This window comes from Eschscholzia californica, unplaced genomic scaffold, assembly GCF_041429995.1.
Source record: "Eschscholzia californica isolate CP2 unplaced genomic scaffold, dmEscCali1.0.p SCAF_5, whole genome shotgun sequence".
Classification (NCBI taxonomy): domain Eukaryota; kingdom Viridiplantae; phylum Streptophyta; class Magnoliopsida; order Ranunculales; family Papaveraceae; genus Eschscholzia; species Eschscholzia californica.
In genome coordinates, this window is record NW_028238472.1 from 5,741,259 (window position 1) to 5,763,546 (window position 22,288).

Below are 22,288 nucleotides of genomic sequence, written 5' to 3' on the forward strand. Positions count from 1 at the left end.
ATAGTAATCACTACTATTGCAGCGGCCGTTCCTCGATACCAAATGCAGTGCTTTGCCATTCTTAAAGGCATTAGTAACAGCATCGAGTCCCTCCATGGACTTTCTGGTGGGGAAAATCCAAAACTTTCCATACCATCAACTGGTCGGCAATATGTAAGCCCCGTAAATTAGGAGGGCTTGGCTTTAGGCTTCCTCACCTCGATAATCAAGTCTTTCTCAACAAAATCAACTGGCGCCTTCTCAACAACCCCCAGTCTATGTGGGCTCAGGTCTTCAAAGCGAAATACTTCCCTAAGTCTGTCAAGCCCACTGCCTCGAAACCAACCCATTCTTGGCCTTAGAAAGCTATCAGCAAACAGTTTAGCCATGTAGACAAACTAATCATCTAGGATGTCAACAAAGGCGAGAAGATAAATATCTGGCACGGTCACTGGATCCCCAACCACCCCCCTCCCATCACTAATCAGAGCAACGTTAATCTCACCTGGGTTGCCCAACTCATTACCAATAATAACTGGAATACTAACTTAATTAACAGTTGCTTTGATAGTGATACGTGCAGTGCGATTTTAAGCATTAATTTGCAGGCTGATAAGGAAGATGTAGCTACATGGTCTCTAACCAATTTAGGTAATTTCTCGATTAAATCTATGTATACCTACTTGAGAACAAGCAGTAATGAACCAATGCATGACGCAACAGACTGGTTTTTTATCTGGAATATGAACACAATACCGCGCATCAAACTATTCTTGTGAAAATGTTGCACTAATAGTCTACCCGTTAGAGACAAAATTAGAAAATATATAGGTAATATATATATATATATATATATATATATATATATATTTGTATCAATTGCAATGCTGACGAAACTCTAGATCACGTGTTATTGCACTGTGACTTTGCCAGAGCAATTTGGTTTCATTTTCAGGTAAGATCGGAGCAAATAACCACAGTCACGCAATGGATTCAGCAATGGAAACTATTAGATGAGGAACTTACTACATTATATGCTAGAATTCTATAGTTTATTTGGAAAGCTAGATGCGAAAATTGTTTTAACTCCCCCAAACAAACCCCAGTCCAGATGATAGAACGTATTAAACTGACGTCAACCACTCCACTCAAGTTTACGTCCGTACTAACAAATAAATTCAGGAACAAACCACGGCAACAACAATGGAGACCTCCATCGACACCATTCCTAAAGATCAACGGTGATGCTTCTTTTATGACGCTTACGGAACCGGCTGGAATAGGATGCATTATCCATGATAATGAAGCGAATTTTGTAATGGCGGTAGCAGACACAATTAGAGGCCAGAACGCAAAAGAATGTGAAAGTTTAGTTCTTCACTACAGTATCATGTGGGCAATCCAACTACACATCAAATACGTTCACATTGAAAGCGATAATCTTAATCAAATCAACTTCACAAACAACCAGATTGACGGACTTCACTGGCAATCACGACGTATCATAATTTCGTTGTTGAATCTCAGGAATCAATTCACTGAAATCATTTTCACTCATGTGCCAAGGGAATGTAATTCAAAAGCAGATGCACTAGCCAAATGGGGTAGAACCAGTGGTCAGAAGAAAGTCTGGAATGTTTTCCTCCTTTATTTCTGCGTTTATTTAGTTTGCTTGAGTTGTAAGAATTTTTAGTTTGGTTTAATATATCTCATCAAAAACAAAATAACAAAGGACATTGTCTGTAAAACTTCTTTTTTATGGTGCATTTTTTCTGACCAAATTTGAACTTGTCCTTTTGTTTTTGTCATTTACACCCATGACTCCCACAAACAAAAGACCCTAACCCTAAAAAGTTATACGTACAAATATTTAATCATGTGGTTTCGAAAATAATAAATGAAAATAAATATCCTGTGGTTTCTAAAATAATAAATGAAAATAACTTAGAAAAATTATGTCAAAAGTCAGAAATTTTTTATTGTATAATTATCAAAAATTCTATTTATCCCTCCATTTTGGTCCCTCCTCCAGCCCTCCGCTCATGTGGCGACATATCATTAGAGTATATGATGCACCCGAAAAGGTTGCAAACCCAAGCGGAGGTATCAAGTAGTAATCCGGCAAAGCCGGGATCGATCCAAGGATAGGAATGTAGCTTGGATATCGAATGGTCTTATTCGTCAGTTTAGATATCAAAGACTTACTTAGACAAAAGCGGAAATAAACGAAGATAATGTGAGGTTTATAATCGAATAAGCAATAAGAAAATAAAGTAAGTAAAACAAACTAAATTATCAATGTAAACGGGCGAGAGAGATTCGAGAAAAGAGTCGAAGGAACAAGAGTCGGGAAGCAACAAAAGTCGAGAGACAAATAAGTGAGCGAGGTGTCGAAGTCCGGGATTCCATGATAATAAACCTATAACTATGTACGGTCCAATCGAATGGATTGATGTAAATCTAGTCTCGATTCCTAAGGTGGACGTTCATAAGCACTACGTATGTCCGGAGATAATACTTAGTCAAACAAACTTCCTAAACGATTAAAACCGAATCATCGAAAGTGTTGTCTAGCCGCCTAACTATGTGAAGTGCATGACAAGACACATGAAATTTGGACGTAGACTACGATCGAGATCGATCACTTTGCCTAACCGATTAACTATGCGAAGTACTTGATAAGACACATGAAAAACAATTGACAAGTGTAATCGAAATATTATCAAAATATTAAATCATCCCATAAATAATCACGAATTCATCACATTTCATCTCATATAATCGACACACTAAGGTTAGGTAAACATGGTGACTGAATAAGAAATGGAAAGAAAATGATGAAAGAATCCCCCTTTTTCGATGTGGTTCGAGGCTAGGATCGTCGGGAAATATGAGTCTTTAAGGTGCAGTCGATCTCCCCTTAGCAAATTTTTGGGTTCCCCATAGCGACCATCATCATCTTCTCCATTTAGAACACAACTTCCATTAAAGCTAACCCTAGCTTTCTCTCTCTAGAAATTTCTTGTCCAAAATCAAATCAAACTACATGGGAAGCTAGCCAAGATGATGGGGAATAAAAGCCCTAAGGTTTCCGGCCAAGGAAGTGGCCGGAACACCATGAAAATCCGGCCAAAGAAAGACATGAAATCCGGCCAAAAACCATGAAATCCGGCCAAAACACTTAGATCCGGGCCAAAGGAGCTACTGGCCCTTGTTGCGCGTCCCGAGCACGCGTCCCTTGCTGCCGTCCCGAGCTAGGAACACTCCCGAGCTGCTTTGGAGCAGCTCGGGTTGCTGTTGTTCGGAGCAGCTGTTCACACGTTCTTCCCGTGCTCCAATAGCTGCTGCTCGGCCGCTCCCGTGTAGCTGCATGCTCCCGTGTTGCTCCCGAGCTGCTGCTCGTGTTGCTGCCCGAGCAGCAGCTCGGCCGGCCAAAGCTAAGCCGGCCTAGTGTGCTGGCCGGCCTATGCTTTGGCCGGATCCTCCTCCTTCCTCCTCTCTTTCTAGCCCTCAACCCAACCAAACTCAAGAACCCTAAAACCCTAAGTTGTAGCCCCCTTTTCTCTCTCTTCCTTCTTGCCTCTTTTCCCAGGTTGAAGATGATGAATAGTGTAACTTGAATAAAAACCCTAGACCCTTGACTTTGTCCATCATTAAAGACTCTTGACTTGGACCAAAAAGGGTGCCCATAGAATCTCTATTGTTCTCTTCCTCTTTGGGCTCTTGGGTTGGCTTCTTTCTAAAGCAAGGGAGTGCCTTCATAGAATCCTTGTTTTAAGACCGAACCTCGGCTTCTTTCATTCACAACTTTTCCGTCCGAACTCCGAATCGACTTCCGTTTTCACCGTCGGACTCGTCATTGAACTCACTTGTTGTTTGACTTCTGATATTGACCAAAATACCCCTGGTGCTCTTTTCTTCCCTTTTGCCGCATAAGATGAAAATGTGATAATTCGCTCTCTTTATTCCGAATTACACGCCAAACCCCAAATAAACTACCTAGCAATGAAAACACATAAATAATTAGAAATAAAACTCGAAACGAACTAACTCATCAAAGTTAAGTGACCTAAATGTGGCATTTTCACGCCACATCAGTATATTTTCTCACAATTTTCTCTCTAATTGCTCCACACTCAAGTGATAAATTGCCACATCGATGGAGGGCTGAGGGAGAGACCAAAATAGAGAGATGAATAGAATTTCTCATTAATTATTGTTATAGTGTACGATTAATTTTGAGGTTTTTATTGAGATGAATTAACGGGGGGGGGGGGTTGTTTGACAGTATTATCATTAACAACAAAATTGAGTTGATTTTGGTGTGTTGTTTATTTAGAAATATAAGAGAACTAATAAACCCATATCGACAGCTAAGCCAATGGAGGATGTATTTAGGTCATATGAGAAGGCCCCACAAAATAAAACAAACAAAGGCCCTACCCCATGGGTGTTGTTTTCCCTTTCTTGTCCAAACTCTGACTTAATAGCACAAAAACGGGTCCTTCAATTTCCATCAGTCCACCCCTGTTTCTCTCTAACTTACTACTTCCTATTAGTCACTGCTTTAGGGACATCTGAAATTTATAAAATTTTATATAATTGGTTGAGGGACATTTATAATATTTCCCCTCATCTTTATCCTCTTCCCAGAAATACCCCTATTTATCTTCTTCACCACTACCACATCACTACCACAATGCCACTACTACAACCATTATCACCATTGTCGTCGTTGTCGCCATCTTTTATCTTCCTTCATCTTGGTATCGTCTTAGTCGCAATCATCCCCTCCTCTTTCTCCTTGTTTTCTCCTTATTGATGGCGGAAGAACTTTTATTGAGACGAAGAGATTTGAAAGCCTTCATCTTTTAACAAAAAGAAGAAACCTTGTAAGATAAATAAATTCCTTCGGAGACAAGATGAAATCATTTTGTCCGACTTAAGTCCCTTCATTTAAGACGAGATAAACGGTTGTTGAGCAAATAAAAAGAGGAGATTGAGGACATATGCAGTTCCTTTCGACACTAAAATCAGTAATATGTTATATGGATTGATTTGGCCCCCCAATGTGTAACGACCTGGCTGCTTTGACCCCTGTAAGTGTCTGGTAGTTTGTTTTAGTTCCCAAAACCTAATCTTTTTTCATTTATTTCTGAAAGTATCTTTATGGAATTATTGTAAAAATGATTTTTTTTTAATGTATACACCTCGTCCCCTTTTTCTTCCTCCACCCTCAACTATTCTTCTTCTTGATAGTAACCGGATGAAGGTGCCGACGAATCATTCTCCTTCTTCTTCTTCCTCCGCTACAACCATCAACACCTCTTCTCTTTCTTAGCTTATCTTTTATGTTGCCCACTTGCCCTAGCTTTTTTTCCTCTCTCTTTGAGTTTCTGCTAGTAGGATTCTCGAAAGAAGAATTCCAGAGGAATTCTTTCATGAAAAGAATTGTCCATATCGAAAACCCTTCTTCACGAAGAAGTTCCTCTACAACTCCTTTTGGGCTCCCGGGGGTGAATTGACGGTGAAGAAGAACCTAAAGAGAGAGACAAAGACATAAAGAGAGGGAGTGAGTGAGTGAGCGACTGAGAGAGAGAGAGAAAAAAAAATATATAAAAAAAAAAGAGAAAGAAAAGGCGGTGGTGGGAGAAGAAGAAGAAATGTTTTTTTTTTAAGTCAGCGGAGAAGGTTGACGACCAACGACTTAAAACAATAATAAGAGGTGCGGTGGAGATTTTGATTCAAAAGCGAACCTTAAGCAAATCAAACATACGGTTCTCTAAAAAAAAGAAACTTTAAGCTCCAAGTTCAAACCAACATAAATCCATGAATCTCCTAAAAAGATAAACCTATAGAGATTGGAGAATCCGGTTTAATCTTCTCGAGGGAGAAGCCTATTTAATCTTCTAGGATTTTAGGTTTAATCTTCCCGAAGGAGAAGAAGAAGTGATTGAATCTTCTTCAAGTAACTTTTTAGATTTAGCGAAATTGATGATCAAATTATCAAGAGCTTCCCAATTTACAAGTATCAAGGAATCTATGGTTCTTTTCTTTTCCCAGATTTAGAGAGAGAAAGAGAAACATTATGTTGTTTTGAGGAATTCAGACACACTCGGACTAGATCAAGTCTGAGGCCCAAAGCATGGCCCTAGACTAGGCCCAGTCTGAAACCAGTCAAACTGGACAGTTCGACTCCTTTTAGACTGGGTTAGTTCGAAGTAATGCTTTGGGCGACCAGTCCAAAGGGAGCGCCTACAGTTGTCGAGGTTTGACCACGGTCAAACCCTCTTAGGAGGCACCTACAACAATGTTTGGAGGCGCCTCTAGATGCTATGGTCAGTCTGTCACAAATTTGGGGCCAAAACGGAATTAACCCCAACAACGAAATGTCTCCATAAATTGATGGCCCGATACAATTAGTAGGTGTCCCTATACCGGTGACCTTCCTTTACTAGCACTAGCTAGAATTGTGCCCTAAGAGAGAGAAAGCTATAGAAGAAGTAAAACCAAAAACAGACAAACAAAAGTTTTTCAAAAGAATTCAAATTTAGGTTAAAATGAGCCGTTCATCATCAATTCCTGATCTGTATCATTCCCAACTAAAACATTATCTTGCTGTCACCTCCCCCAAATTTTCTTTATTTTAAGGGTTTCTTCCATTAAAATCGCATAACTAAATTCCTTAAAATCTGGATCAGCCTGGGTTTTCATGTTACCAACCAGTTCACCCATTTGATTTCATTTCATTTCATTTCTAGGGTTTCTTTTTTGGGGTTAATCAATGATGAGGAGTTCTTCTTCTTCTTTTGATGGATCGGAAATATATTGTTGTTAGATTTTTAGTAAAACTTGAAGGAGATGGGGTCGAGTAGTAGTAAAAGTACTGTTGAATCATCATCTTCTTCATCGCAGAATGGTAGGAGGAATCGATTGATTGGAGGAAGTAGTAGGTCATTTCAGTGTTCTTGCCTTGGTCAATCATCTGGATCTTATGATAATGATAATGACGATGAGGTAAGGGTTTATAAAGCACTAATCTTTCTTCAATTTCTTGTGATTTTTTTGTTGGGAATTTTGTAATCTTGTTTTCTGTTCTAAATTTGGTTAAGAACATAGAGTAGAGCTGCAATTTCATTGAGAAAGTTGTGTTATTTATAAGGAATTTTGTGTATTTAAACCTTGTAATATGTGTTTTTAATCTGGTATAGAGGAGTCAAATTTAGGGCTTTTATTCTGCATAATGTGGTATATAATAGATTTAAGATTCATTCACTATTTATTTTGCTGTCTTAGTATGATTTTCTGAACTGTTCTTGTTCATATTCCAACTCGGAGTTGATTTCTCTCATCAAACTGAAATGGTGTCAATGTTATGTGTATCAGGTCTCTTATGGAAGGAAGAAAGAGATTAGGAGTTTGAGTAACGAAATTTCGTGTTCCGAACGAACTAGAACAGAATCCAATCAAGTGAAGCATGGAAGAAAGGATAAAGTTCGAAATAATGCTAATGAAGTACCTTCTATCAATAATGATGTGGATTGTCATGAATGGGATGGTGATAATGTTTCTCGAAACGATTCTAGAGCTGATAACAGTTACTCCGAAGTTACAAGTAATAGATCTTTGGCTCCTTCGGATCGTTCTCGTTCACGCTTTAGTTTCTTTCCTGGAAGTATAAGTTTCAGACTGAGTAGAGCAGCTAGTTTGGGGTCATCAAGTGCTTATTCTCTCTTCCCTAATGGTCTGAGAGATTCGAACACGGAAGAAGGTTTTCCTGTGAATACTGGTTTGACTACTAGTTCAATTAATGGGAACGGGGCTCATCTTAGTAGAGACTTGCTTCCAATTCACGGAATTAATAGATTGCCTGTACCTCAGTATGAAGAAACCACTTCATCCTCTGGGCTACAGTTAGAAAACCCGGATTCCAGGCCTCCAGTTCATCTTCAGAATGGTGAAATTATATCTACCCGAAATATTGCCAGAGATAATGAAAATGATGGGTTTCCAGCTGATCAAAATGGGCTCAGGAGTTTAGCAGATATAGAGAACACTGAAGCAAGACGTCCAGATAGACGGGTTAGAGCTCGAGAACCTGTTGAGAGAAGTGTTAGATTTAGCAGGACTCTGAGTGTTGGCAGACTACGGGATAGGGTTCTTCGTAGATCCTCATTTTCTGAGGCGTTGTTTGGTCGGCTGCAAGACGACAGGGAAACGAGAGATTCTAGTCAGGATAACAGGGGACAGGTTTGGGGTGGTACGGCGAGATCAGCAGATTTAAATGGGAGTGCTGAAACAATGCAAGCTTCGTCGAATTATCCTACATCTAGTGAGTTGAACTCTATGTATAATGGTCAAAATTATGATGTGGAGAATCCACGATCCAGAGATGGTAGGTATCAAGATATAGTGGAGCGTAGAACAGATTTTCTGGAGAGGAGAAGAAGAATAAGATCTCAGGTTGGTAATATCTTTCCTCAATTGTCTTGATAATAATACGGCAAAGAAGAACAACATATCCTGCAGAGTAAATAGGGGTGTCTGTCACTATACGCAGGGGCATAACCTGCCATTCGTACGGCATCTCAGAGGCTAATCCCAGTAAAAATACCAAATGATAAGGAAACCATTAACTTGATATGTCGTTTATGAATATCTTTATGTGGCTGTAACTTGTGAAGTAGAGCAGAAATGAGCTGAATGTTTCTGATCACTCATATTGTTAGGTTGAAGGTGGCGCTCGGTTTGGGAACAAATAATTGTAGACTGATACAGTTTTGACCTTAATATAACTTTTAATCATTTCGTCTTTTACCAATCTTCGTTAACTGATTTTTGGCAGACAGACAATAACCATTGTTTCTGCTTAAATTCAGGTCCGCGCACTTCAGCGTCTGGGTAGTCGCTTTGAGAATTTGTCTGGACATGAAAGGTCTTGTATATTGTCCGGTCAACATAGAACGGGCCGTTGTACATGCCGTACAACTAACCGCGCTACGAATCCGGATGATGACACAAATGCTAGAGCTAGCATATCTAGAATAGTTATGTTGGCAGAAGCTTTATTTGAGGTAAAGTTGTGTCACACTGTCTATTTTATTACATCCTTGTTAAAGATATTTAGTTTCATGAACATAAATTAAAAGTTTCACATTATTTTTCTGTTAGGTTCTGGATGAAATTCACCAGCAATCAGTGGTTTTATCCTCTCGTCCTTCTGTATCCTCAATTGGGTCTGTTCCAGCACCAAAAGAAGTGGTTGAGTCCATGCCTTTGAAGATATTCAAGAAGTCGCAGAAATGTCAGAACGAGGATGCTGCACAGTAAGTTGGTGTTAACTGTTATGTCCTTACAATTTGATGCAAAAATGGAAGTCCTTTACAAATATTTTACGAGTCAACTGGTGTTTTGTATTGAATTAACATAACAATCATCTTAAAACATATTATTTGGAAATCGCTTTTAACTCCATATACTTATCATTCATTGGGGTAAGTATCCCGTTCCAATCTCTAGAATGAATGCTTTTCCGATACCCAGTTTCATGTGAAAGTCATTTTTTTTTTTCATTTATCGAGATCTTTGTTTTGTTCTGCGTTTAAATAAAATATGATTTACTTACAGAAAACTAGTATCATCACCCTTGTTTTCGATTTTGTCACCAGATGTTACATATGTCTTGTGGAGTACGAGGAAGGAGACAGCGTGAGGATTTTGCCTTGCCATCATGAATTTCACCAGATGTGTATTGATAAATGGCTCAAAGAGATTCACAGGTACAAGCAAAGGATCGTATTAATTGTTTCCCACAACTATTGAGTATCCATTCTAGTTCTAGATTATCATGTATGAGGGTCATTTATAAAATTCCATATTAAGCTGTGAATCTAAAGAAACATAATTCTGTAAATGGTCTGAAGTCAAACACTACTATATCTTAGTCCATCGAACACATTCGACAGTTTTAAGTAAAACTAATACTACTGGTCGAGTCCGACAATTAGGTCCTTTATCGATGTAGCACTGGCAAGGGCATATTTATTGTTAACCAAAAAAGCTATTCATCTAATGATATTCCAACTGTTTGACAACAAGAGTCCATTTATGTGTGGACACAGTTTTTCCGACTCAATTTCATTTAATGTTTTGTAGTTCCAGAATTTGTTGAAAACAACTAAAACCACACAAATATGAATTTGTTATAGTTATAATTTTCTTGTATTAAATTAGGTATTTGAGCAAGTGGACTCATCTTCAATTTCTTTTCCTTCTCTTGTAGGGTATGTCCACTTTGTCGTGGGGATGTTTGCCGAACAAATTCTCTTGCCACCGAAAATTGAGATCAAAGCTTTGATCTTTCTACTCCTCCCCCAGAAAGACCTGGTCAAGGTTTACATATCTTGAAGTCTTGACCAAAAAAACCATTGATGGCCGGTGAGCTTTCTATCAGTTCGAGGAAAGAATGATTGTGGGCATTTGTGGCACAAAATGCAACCAAGGAAATACAGTATTACAGATTGGAGGATGAAGGAGGATATATCTTTAACCTCTATAAATTTGGTTTGGCCAAAAAATGAAGACAGTTTTGCTAAAATCGTCTATCAGAACACAGACATCACCCAAAAGGCTCGTTATTCTCCGATTTTGTTGTTTAAAGATGGAAAATATTAACAATATTATGTTTCATGAAAAAGCCAACAAAGTTCAAAATCTGGTTATACAGTGTTAGTTCTGTTTCTCTAAAATGTATCAGATGAACCTTTTAGATTGTTGGTGATATTTGTGGTGGGGGCTATATTTCAAGGTTTTCAGGTGAAAAGTTGGAATTGTAAAAGTGAAATCTGCAAATGTTGTAGTTCAAAATGTTTTTTGATTGATGTTGATTGTTGGGTAACTTTTTATGCCTATTTCTGTTACAGTTTGAAAAACATTCAAAATTTCACCTCAATGACTCAATTGGATACTTTTCAGCCTTGGGTGGTGTTTGTTGTATGGGACATCTAGGATAGGAATAGCAAATGTGCTATCTGTTTGCATATTCGAAGCCGATTCAGATACTGTATAATTTGTTCCTGTCAGCCCCTTTTGACAACCCTGACAAGTAACATCCTTTTGAGTTCCGATGCAAGGAAATCTAAGATGGAAAACCAAATCTATTTGTTCATTTGGAGAACTTGGTCCGAGTTATGTTACCGAGTTATATTTTGTTGATAGAATCCATTTTGTTTATACATCCAGATGAAGAAAATTTATGTATCCCGTGGACAAAGATGGAGGAGGTTTGTGTATTCAAAATTATAAAGGAGCACAAGTAATTATGTGCCCTCACGTACGATAATGAACAGATCCGGATGGAACTAAGGAGTCGAAGCACCAGGGAATCCAAGAACTGTATCCTACTTGAAACTTACAAAATTAGTGGTAAACAAACAAAAGTGGAATAAAGGCGTCCTTTGTTGCTATCGGCAGCCCTCTAAAGTTGTCTTGAGGGGGCGCTAATAGCATCAAATACGCCATTAAAACACCCCTAAACTGATTATGTGAACACATCGTATTTTTCAGATAACGCTCAAGTTTTCACATTTGTAAATGTATTTTTGACGATGTAGCTAAAATTCTACACTTTTGGACGCATTAGTCTATGTTAAGTACTCGGACAATTTACTAGTTAGCTCGTAATCGTGCACCCTCTGTATATACAACATATTCTCTAGTATACTTCAAGATAAAATCACATTTACCTCTTAATTTTATTTCATTCATGCATGATGTATCTATGCTTTAAATTTGGAAAGCAAGGAGTCAAGGACTAAAACAACAAAAACTACATGATTTCTTCAGTAAGAAAAGCAAATCCAACAGTTGCAAATAACAAATTAATTACTTTCACCGTCCCTAAAGATGACCAAATTTTTTAAATATAGAGAGAGAGAGAAAGAAGATAAATAAGCAGATATATATTATGGGGAGGAAATACACAATCACATTATCACAAGAAAAACAACAACCATGGCAACAATGGCCATGGCTTCTACTACTCTTCCTCTCCCAATTCCCACCACCACCTCTCAAACTTCCACCAACCAAAATCCCCCATTTTCAAATCTTCCCACCACTACCCACAATTCAAATCCCCATTCATCTGAATCAAAACCCAAAAACAAAATCCCCACAATTCGATCTCGTCTTAGTCAATTATGTCAACAAGGTCGACCAGATCTTGCTCGTCGTCTCTTTGATTCTATACCCAAACCTAATACTGTCTTATGGAACACAATTATCATTGGGTTTATCTGTAATGGTATCCCTCATGAAGCTCTTCACTTGTTTACTAAAATGATGAACTCTGTTTCTCTCTCTAAATCTGATACTTATACTTTTTCTTCTGCACTTAAAGCTTGTGCTGAAACTAAACAACTCAAATTAGGAAAATCTGTACATTGTAAACTTCTTAGGTCTCATTCTAATCTCACTAGAATTGTTAGTAATTCACTTCTTAATATGTATTCTAATTGTTTATACCCATCTTTTGAAATTGGTGTTGAAGAAAGAGAAAGTTTTTTACAATTTGATTTAGTACAGAAAGTGTTTGATAATATGCGTAAGAGAAATGTTGTTGCTTGGAATACTATGATTTCTTGGTACATTAAGACCGGAAGGTTTGATCTAGCATTGAGATATTTTAGAACTATGATGAAAATGGGTATTAAGCCAACTGTTGTTAGTTTTATTAATGTTTTCCCGGCTGTTGCAGCTATTGGGGATCGAAATAATTCGAATGTTCTTTACGGGATGCTTGTGAAATTGGGTAATGATTATGTTAACAATTTGTTTGCTGTAAGTTCTGCAATATTCATGTTTTCGGAGCTAGGGGAAATTGATTCTTCTAGACTAGTTTTCGATATGTCTAGTGAGAGAAATATAGAAGTTTGGAACACTATGATTAGTGGGTATGTTCAGAATGACTGTTTTGATGAAGGTCTCAATCTATTTCTTCGAGTTTTAGAGTTGGACGAGATTGTTCCTGATACTGTGACTTTTCTTGCTACCCTGACAGCGGTTTCGCAGTTGCAGAGGTTGGGTTTGGGGCAACAACTTCATGCTTATCTTATTAAGAATTCAATGGTGAAGTCTGTAGTGATTTCAAATGCACTTATTGCGATGTATTCTAGGTGTAATTGTGTTGAGATAGGATTTGGAGTTTTCGATAAGATGCCCGAAAGAGATATAGTTTCTTGGAATACCATGATTTCTGCTTTTGTGCAGAATGGGTTGGATGATGAAGGATTGATGTTAGTATATGGGATGCAGAAAGAAGGGATCTCGATTGATTCTATAACTGCCACTGCTCTGTTATCAGCGGCGTCAAATCTTAAGAACCATAGGTTTGGGAAGCAAACGCATGCTTATCTCTTCCGACATGGGATTCGATTTGAGGGAATGGACAGTTATCTGATAGATATGTATGCTAAATCTGGTTTAATCGGTACAGCAAAATTACTATTTGAGAACAATTATACTCATTCTACAGATATAGTCACGTGGAACTCAATGATTTCAGGTTATACACAAAATGGACAGATCGAACAGGCCTTCACTACTTTCAGAGAGATGATTAGTCAAAATGAAATCCCTAATTCTGTAACTCTGGCATCTGTTCTTCCTGCTTGCAATCCAGCAGGTGGAATCAGTTTAGGGAAACAACTCCAATGTTTTGCTTTCCGCCACTCCTTGGAGCAAAATGTCTTTGTCGGCACGGCTCTTTTGGACATGTATTCCAAATGTGGTGCTATAAGTCACGCAGAGAAAGTTTTCGATAGTATACGAGATAAGAACTCAGTCACATATACCACTATGATACTTGGCTATGGTCAACATGGGTTGGGTCAGAGAGCTCTCTCTCTATTCCGATACATGTCAGGATCGAACATGAAACCTGACGCAATCACATTCGTTGCAGTTTTATCAGCTTGTAGTTATTCTTGCTTAGTTGATGAAGGCATGGAAATATTCAATTCAATGGTGAAGGAATATAAGATCCAACCGACAGCTGAGCATTATTGTTGTGTAGTAGATATGTTAGGTAGGGCAGGAAGAGTAGTGGAAGCTTATGAATTTGTGAAGGAACTAGGCGACGAAGGTAATCTTGTGGGAATTTGGGGTTCACTTCTTGGTGCTTGTAGAATTCATGGGGAACTTGAATTAGGAAAAGTCGTTTCTGAGAAGTTGTTTGAACTCGAGAAAGGAGATCGTGCTTCGGGATATCACGTTCTGTTGTCGAATATATATGCTGAAGAGGGGATATGGGAAAGTGTTGATAGAGTGAGAAAAGGGATGAGAGAGATGGGTTTCAAAAAGGAAGTTGGTTGCAGTTGGATTGAAACCGGCGGTGTTACAAACTGCTTCACGTCAAGAGACCAAAAGCATCCCAAGTGTGACGAAATTTATGCTAAACTAGAAGAATTAGCTCAAGAGATGGAAGCTGATTATAATCTTACTCTTAGTTTGGAGAACGAATTCATCTAATTTTTGCGAAGTACGATTTGAGTTTTAGCCTACAAATCAGAAACTGGTCACCGAGACCACGCATGGGATGGTTTGCCATGGATTCCTACCGATGATCTGCCAATAGATTCACAAATCATTGACAAAATGTAGTTTGGGCTTCAAAATTTGAGTTAATCTAAAGCACTTAGAATCAGCATGACAGATTCAGACACAAATAGCTAATTGCTAGGTGATTGGTTTAACCTCAAATAGATCTTGAGATATAGTTCAAAACCAGGTTTTGAAGCGTCATGAGTTGAACTCATTTGTTCAAGGCTTTGTTATGTTGAATATTGTATGTAATCTTCAATGAAGAATGAACTACTTGTCTAATTTGAGGCACAAAGTTTCGGGTTAGGGGTGGCTAGTTCTTCTCACACAATGACAGAAATGTAAATTATTTGTCGAAGAAATTTTCTTGTACACATCAATTATGAAACCCAAGTTTGATTAGTGTGTCAGATGCTGAAGTTGTATTTGCAGTTTCTTGCCGGTAATCTAATGTACAAAATTAGGGTTGTATTTTGACATACTTGTAGCCATTTTAACACTGACAATATACAAAATTTGAAACCGATCCCACTTTTCTCTGACCTATCACTATATTTGCAGTGTGTACATGATTTTGTACTGGGCTAAGGCTCCACAAAACTCACCTAAAAGGCACAAAACTCACCTAAAAGGCACAAAACTTCCTAAGCTTGAAACTACAGATGTAGCTCGGGCTCTTGAACGAAACTACACCTATAGCTCAGCCTCTTGAACTCTCCTGCGAGACGTGAGACTATCACATTCCCTCACCTCATATTCAAGCGGCTGTCGGCCGTTGTACCAATTGAAATGACCGAAGCTCGGGTAGTAGTCGATGTTGTCTTCAACATTGTCACCCGAGTCAAGTCTAATGCATGCAAAGTTTTATTTCAACCCATTAATATAAATTTTGGAATTAAATACCATTCAATATGTTTGACTACCAAATAACTCTAAAATAAAGGTATAGGACCAGCTAAAGAAGATTTCAATTATGAAAATGATTACAGGTATAATAGTCTCGTAATATGAGCACAATACCTTACTTCAGTGTTTGGTTTGAAAAAAGAGTAGGTTGAAAGAAATTTAGTTGGTTTATTTATTAGTATTTGATATGTTTTCAAGTAAAAGAAATCACACACCAATCACTGCTCCGGTGGGTGTCTGGGATCCTTTCTCCAAAGTATACTATTTTTTTTTTCTAGAAATCGACTATGTTCTACGTTAGTCGTTACAAGGCATTAATACATCACGAAGATGTGATAAGCACGATAACAACCTAAGTTAAACTAAAAAATAGAAGAGGCCTAAAGTCTAACAAAATGAAAGAGGCTTAAAACTCAAGAAGATGAAAGAGGCCTAAAACCCAACAAACTTATTAAATTATTTATACGTATAATAACCCAAGTTTAATATTAGTCGAATTTCCACTTCTAGTAGATCGAACGTGGAACCTCTGCATTGCAGAGTAATGCACTAATCAAGCGTAATGCACTAACCAACTGAGCTACCAGTTGTTGACAACTATCCTATTATGTTGAGAAGCAATTGCTGATATATTTCCGTGTACCAAAATACAGGTTTTCTCGCATTCCACTCTACTGATATATTTCCGTGTACCAAATACATTTCTTTTCGCATTCCACTCTAGTGCACCAAAATGACCCATGAGTTAAAGGTCTCTTCATTCATGAGAGGGTCCCAAATCCCAATCTTTCGACCCCTATGAGAAAAGACTGTGCTCGTTGGTCACTGGCAGTGGCACTATGTTCACTTTTTTATCTTCACTATCATACTGAGAGAGTTTTCCCAATTCACCACCTAGAGAGAGAAAAGCGAGAGTGATTTCTAGAGAGAGAGAGAGATGAACAGCTAGAGTTGGAGATTTCTAGAGTTGAAGAGAAAGAGATGAACAACAACTATAACAAACAAGATCTGGTTGATCCTCAAAGTGATCACAGTTCCGATCAGTTCTCACAACAACCACAACCGCTACACCGCCGTCCTCGAGGTTTCGCTGCTAGAGCAGCTGCAGCTTCCGATGTGATGACCGTCGAGAACAGCGATGGAGGAGGAAGCGGGAAAGGAAAGAAAGAGAGAGAAAGAGAAAAGGAAAGGACAAAACTCAGAGAACGTCATCGCCGTGCTATAACCAGTAGAATGTTGGCCGGACTTCGTCAGTACGGTAATTTCACTTTACCGGCACGAGCGGACATGAACGACGTTCTTGCTGCTCTTGCTCGTGAAGCTGGTTGGACAGTTGATCCTGATGGAACAACTTATCGTTCTTCACCTCCTCATCCTCTACTACATTCTATTACTCCTTCTCCACTGGTAACTCAATTTCTCTCTCTAGAATTGCAAATCTACAAGTTTACTTGAAAGAATTTGAGTTTCTAATTGTTATGCAAAATTGAATTTCAAGTTGAGAAAGTTGTGTTTGAAAGTTCGTTGAATTTAATTTCAATTCTGAAAATAAATTCAGAATTCAATTTGACTGAAATTAGGTATTTTTACCCCTTTTGGAATGATGGATAAAAAGATGAAACTTGGAAGAGAATTAGTGAATGTCTGGTATTAATGATAAACAACTAGAAGTGTACTTTGTATACCATGCCCATTTATGTAGACAAACTGATATTCTGTCTTTACTTCATAATTATAAGTGGCATATGTATGTTGGCTGAATACCAGTAGAACGATTTCTGGGAATACCCAAAACAGACGTCGATATTCTCTCATCCTTCTCTTTTTTGTTGTTTTCTACCAGTAATTTCGACCGAAAATTTGCTGTGATATATATGCATGCAATTTCTAGTATCCCAATGTGATTAGTGGGAGTTAATATGGTAAGGGTGTTGTTTTAACACGGTCTGGATGCCCTTCTGATTTTGAAAGGTGGAAGGTATATGTAATTGCACTGGCTTGTAACTTGGAAGAGACTAATTTGTGCTTCTCTGATGAGCTTTGTAGTATAAGCTAGAATTCTCAATATTTGGGTTAATGCTATGTTAATTTCAATGAAATCTGATCCCATTGATCTCTCTATATTACATTCACAAATTACTACCGAACTATAGTTAAAGAACAAGAGATACTAAACATCAACAAAATTCTGAAAAGACTGCGTGCCACTAAGATTGAAGGTTTTGTTCGGATTAGTAGGTGGCACGGTATGGAGTATGCAATTATTAGTAGAGAACAAAACAGCAATATCTCAAAGAGAGTTCTGTATTATAAAAGTTAGATTTATTCTTACACAAAAACTTGATAAACTTGCCCCCTTTCAACATGTTTATCAGTATGCTGAAGATGATTCATGCTTACTCTCTTTTCTCCTTTTCACAATACTTTCTTTGCTTATGGGTTTTCACCTCTGGCACTCTCATGAATCTTTTTGCAGATACCATATCCTGTTAGATCCATAGAGACCCTCGTATCTACACCATCATCAAAAAATGGTGCCCCTAAAGCATCTGTAGACTGCCAAGCTTCCGTTCTTAGAATTGACGGTAGTTTATCACCAGCATCTCTGGATTCTGTTGTTGCTGCAGAGAGGGACCAAAGGAGTGAGAAATTCGGAAGTGGGAGCCCTATCAGCTCGTCACAGTGCATAGATGCTGATCAGGTAATTTAAATCTTTTTTGATATCCTAGTGAACATAGCAAACACAACAACAAACTATTTCCCTTCTCTCATGATTATGAACAAAAAAGCCCCCTATTGCCTTTTTCATTAGCTTGCATTAGTGGTTTTGATTGTACGATGAGAACATGGGTAAGTTAGAGATTTTATACTAGGGTGATCATATGTTTCAATGAAGTTGAAACTCGAAAAGCTTTATACTCTTGTTACATCTTCATCTCCAGTAAAATTAGAACACCTAGTGAGTAATGGGCAAGTTTAATTCCCTTTAAATATTCCCGGAGAGCTTGAAGCTAGAGTTACTTGAAAATTGAATTCATCAGTTCTAACGTAGAGAATTGTGTAGAAATCGAACTTCTAATTTTGAAGTCTAGTCATGTTGTTTCATATTTTCCGTCCATTTCAAATAATTAAGTGCTGTACTGGAGAAGCTGAACCTACATTATTCAAGGACACTATACACTCAATTATGTTGCTCAGAAGCTAGAGGTTTATCGTTTTTAGCTAATGATGGTGCTTATTTTGCGAACTCCTTGAATCCTAACACTGCGACATTCTTTCTGCTGTATGCTATGCAGGTTTTCTCTTTCTTATTTTCAGTATATAGAAGATATACGCTTTTTTCATTTTGAAGCTTTGCATTGTCATTTGATTTTTGCTATCAATGCATGCAGTTTATGCGGGATGTAGGTCCTCAGGAGCATGTGAACGATTTTACAGGAACTCCTTATGTTCCTGTATATGTGATGCTTGCTGTAAGTATGTGCTGCCTACTGCGTTATTGTGTATTCTGGTTATTAATGTATACATAGCTGAAGCAGTAGCTTAGTCAAGCAAGGGAACCTTGTCCCAAAATTTATGTTAGGTTTTAACTTTACGGATCTTCTCCACTCAACGCCAGCGCCATAAACTGTGTTTTCCCTTTCCTTTGCAACTGTGAAAGCCTAATCGACCTTGGGTCCTTGATGTTTATTCCTTGAAAATTTTGTTCTACTAGTTCAGTGTGGGATGGACATATTTGTGGTGTTTTAGTTAACTATAACTATTTGATTATTATTACTGTGGCAGACTAGTGTCATCAATGCTCTCTGTCAACTAGTTGATCCGGAAGGCATAAGACAGGAACTGCAGCAGCTAAAGTCTTCTCATGTAGATGGTGTGGTTGTAAATTGTTGGTGGGGCATCGTAGAAGGATGGAACCCACAGAAATACGAATGGTCAGGATATAGAGAACTTTTCAATATCATCCGGGAATTTCGTCTGAAATTACAGGTAACTCAAATGATTCTGTTATTATGCACGTATGGGTTTACCAGCACCTCTTGGTTTCTCTCCATTGCAGCTATGCCTCAAGTGGCACATGCATGATTTTAGTTTTTTTTCTTCAATTAGAGTGATTGAAATCAATAAAACCGAGTCATATTAAATTCGAGTAACATGGTGCCGGCGGCAATCTTTTGGAATCTATGGAAGGATCGTAACAATAAAATCTTTAAGGAAGCCAATTTAGATTCTAGCTTAGATGTGGAGGATGTAAAAGGAACAATCTTTATTTGGGCCAAAGTTTAAGCACTCATCTTTTGTCGATGTAGTGGGTAATTGGGAGGCCTGGATATCGTGAGCGGTATCCTCGCCTCCTTCTCTGTTTGTACAGTTCTCTTCTTTTAATATATTCATTCAACTTTTCAAAAAAAAAAATATTAAATTTGAGTGTAACATTCAATAGATTTAAATTCTTTCTAATTCATTTATATCTAACTTCTGTTTTTCTCGCTTATTCTTCAGTTGTAATCATCTCTTGTCAATGGTGATGAATTATATCAGTGAAAAGCTGTTGATTGACTTAAGAGATTCTTCTTATGTTTCCGTAGGTTGTAATGGCATTTCATGAGTCCGAAGAAAACGAATCCGGTGATGTACCAGTTTCTCTACCCAAGTGGATCCTAGAGATTGGAAGAGATAACCAAGATATATTTTTCACAGATCGCGAAGGAAGAAGAAATATTGAATGTCTATCTTGGGGGATTGACAAAGAAAGAGCACTAAAAGGAAGAACTGGTATAGAGGTACTGAGTTATGAATTGCTTTTATCATTATACCCAGATATTGAACTTCGAATGATGCATTTTTATTGCTATATTTGTTTCAGCTTTGTCTTACTGTCAATGGACTCCAAGTGGCTAGTTATTGTTAATTGTTTTTCGCTGTTGCCTTTCTTGTTACCTAAGCTCCTAACTTGTGCATAGGTTTATTTTGACTTCATGAGAAGCTTCCGCTCGGAGTTTGATGACTTTTTCGCCGAGGGGCTCATTTCTGCTGTTGAAATCGGACTTGGTGCTTCAGGAGAGATGAAGTACCCTTCTTTCCCAGATAAGATTGGATGGAGATACCCTGGTATCGGTGAGTTTCAGGTACTTGATATCAGTTAACTCTACTTTGTAGCTCTAATTCTGCAACTTTGATCATACCCGAGTCTTCTATATATCACAAAAGAGTGCTTCTTACACTGGTATTAGTTCTGAGAAAGAAGTACTTAACCATGATAACATAATATCTTGCAGTGCTATGACAAATATTTACAACAGAGTTTAGCAAAAGCAGCAGCTACACGTGGACACTTATTCTGGGCAAGGGTACCAGATAATGCAGGTCAATATAATTCTAGGCCACATGAGACAGGATTCTTTTGTGATCAAGGTGATTACAATAACTACTATGGGCGTTTTTTCCTCCATTGGTATTCCCAAACTCTGATAGAGCACGCAGATAACGTCCTATCTCTTGCTAGTCTCGCTTTTGAGGGGACACAGATAATCGTAAAGGTACGCAAAAATGAGCTTAGAAGTTTTTAATAGTATCCCTACGTTTATCTACTTTATTAGTTTATCTTTCTTGATGAATTGATAACTTTTGTCCTTCACTAGATATTACCTTGAACTCATCTTCGTTAACACATATTGAATAAATGAAGCATGAAACTTGCTTATTCAGAAACCAAGTGTGATAGTATAGCTGAAACCAAATGGTACGAGAGATACGAACTAAAATTTTTACCCTGAAATCTTCAAATGTACAGATTCCATCAATTTATTGGTGGTACAAGACATCTAGCCACGCAGCTGAGCTCACAGCAGGTTATTACAATCCTGCAAATCATGATGGCTATTCTCCACTTTTCAAGGTTCTTAAGAACCATTCTGTAACAATAAAGTACGTTTGCCCTGGGTTGAAGCTAGCTGCTTCAGAAAATGATGAAGCTTTTGCCGATCCAGATGGTTTGACTTGGCAGGTATCTCCTTGTTATTATTTGCACATTCTATACAACAGAATTAGTGTGTTTCTTCGGGTTTTGGTTAAACATTAAGATATGAAACCAATAGATACTTGGGAGATTTTATAGGGCCCCCTCATTTTTGTTAAAAGGCCCCCCTCAATGATTATTTCTCAAGTGAAATGGTTCATGGGGAGGCCTTTTAACAAAAATGGGGAGGCCCTATAAAACTTCCCACTCTTCAAAGATTAGGAAATAAGATTCCATCCGGTCTTTTGATAGGTACTAAATGCAGCTTGGGATCATGGAATCGATGTTGCTGGTCAAAACACAGTTTCATGTTACGATAAAGACGACTACCTTAGAATCGTTGAAACTTCGAAGCCAAGAAATGATCCTGATGGACACCATCTCTCATTCTTCGTTTACCAACAACCGTCTTCATTATTGCAGAGAGAAGCTTGCTTCTCGGAATTGGATTCATTCATCAAATGTATGCATGGTAGCAGCTATGAGGTTGCACAGTTTTGAATCTACCGCTAAACGGAAACCGCTCAAGAAGAGAAGATTAGGTGTTCGGAGTTATTGTGATCCTGCTAGTTTATGGGGAAATTGTATTTACAGTTAGTTGTTTCTAGTCTAAAATTCATCCCCTAAGTTAATTTTTTTTTCTTGATAGGAAGAGGAAATACTAAGGATGTCGTAAAGATATAATGAATCAATTGTCATCAAACCCTGCCATTATCAACCCTAGTTTTAATAACATGACCTATTTCAGTAAGAAAAAGAAGTTGCAAATCTTGAGTTTCCAAA

The 22,288-nt window shown here is 38.0% G+C and overlaps 3 protein-coding genes across 3 annotated transcripts; all 3 read left to right on the top strand.

The window, feature by feature from the left end:
* Nucleotides 1–6,407: 6,407 nt before the first annotated feature.
* Nucleotides 6,408–10,876, top strand: LOC147536549 (RING/U-box superfamily protein). The gene is made up of 6 exons (XM_086644583.1): nucleotides 6,408–6,996; nucleotides 7,366–8,442; nucleotides 8,859–9,053; nucleotides 9,151–9,305; nucleotides 9,648–9,758; nucleotides 10,262–10,876. Exons 1-6 carry the CDS (start codon nucleotides 6,841–6,843, stop codon nucleotides 10,320–10,322), a joined length of 1,755 nt encoding a protein of 584 aa, XP_086500709.1. The 5' UTR covers nucleotides 6,408–6,840; the 3' UTR covers nucleotides 10,323–10,876.
* Nucleotides 10,877–11,862: 986 nt separating this feature from the next.
* LOC147536550 (Tetratricopeptide repeat (TPR)-like superfamily protein) lies at nucleotides 11,863–14,990 on the top strand. The gene has a single exon (XM_086641762.1). The coding sequence runs from the start codon at nucleotides 11,992–11,994 to the stop codon at nucleotides 14,506–14,508; it is 2,517 nt and encodes an 838-aa protein (XP_086497888.1). The 5' UTR covers nucleotides 11,863–11,991; the 3' UTR covers nucleotides 14,509–14,990.
* Nucleotides 14,991–16,160: 1,170 nt separating this feature from the next.
* On the top strand, nucleotides 16,161–22,273 carry BMY2 (beta-amylase 2). The gene is made up of 9 exons (XM_086644584.1): nucleotides 16,161–16,893; nucleotides 17,963–18,187; nucleotides 18,879–18,959; nucleotides 19,273–19,476; nucleotides 20,076–20,270; nucleotides 20,451–20,615; nucleotides 20,766–21,026; nucleotides 21,281–21,493; nucleotides 21,758–22,273. The coding sequence occupies exons 1-9, from the start codon at nucleotides 16,468–16,470 to the stop codon at nucleotides 22,004–22,006; spliced, it is 2,019 nt and encodes a 672-aa protein (XP_086500710.1). The 5' UTR covers nucleotides 16,161–16,467; the 3' UTR covers nucleotides 22,007–22,273.
* Nucleotides 22,274–22,288: the final 15 nt, after the last annotated feature.

Bases quoted from the DNA above. Each gene is read 5' to 3' on its own strand.
- LOC147536549 (XM_086644583.1), top strand. From the start codon at position 6,841: ATGGGGTCGAGTAGTAGTAAAAGTACTGTTGAATCATCATCTTCTTCA. The intron at 6,997-7,365 runs GTAAGGGTTTAT...TATGTGTATCAG, and splicing joins ATAATGATAATGACGATGAG to GTCTCTTATGGAAGGAAGAA. The intron at 9,759-10,261 runs GTACAAGCAAAG...CTTCTCTTGTAG, and splicing joins TGGCTCAAAGAGATTCACAG to GGTATGTCCACTTTGTCGTG.
- LOC147536550 (XM_086641762.1), top strand. From the start codon at position 11,992: ATGGCAACAATGGCCATGGCTTCTACTACTCTTCCTCTCCCAATTCCC.
- BMY2 (XM_086644584.1), top strand. From the start codon at position 16,468: ATGAACAACAACTATAACAAACAAGATCTGGTTGATCCTCAAAGTGAT. The intron at 16,894-17,962 runs GTAACTCAATTT...ATCTTTTTGCAG, and splicing joins CTATTACTCCTTCTCCACTG to ATACCATATCCTGTTAGATC. The intron at 21,494-21,757 runs GTATCTCCTTGT...GTCTTTTGATAG, and splicing joins CAGATGGTTTGACTTGGCAG to GTACTAAATGCAGCTTGGGA.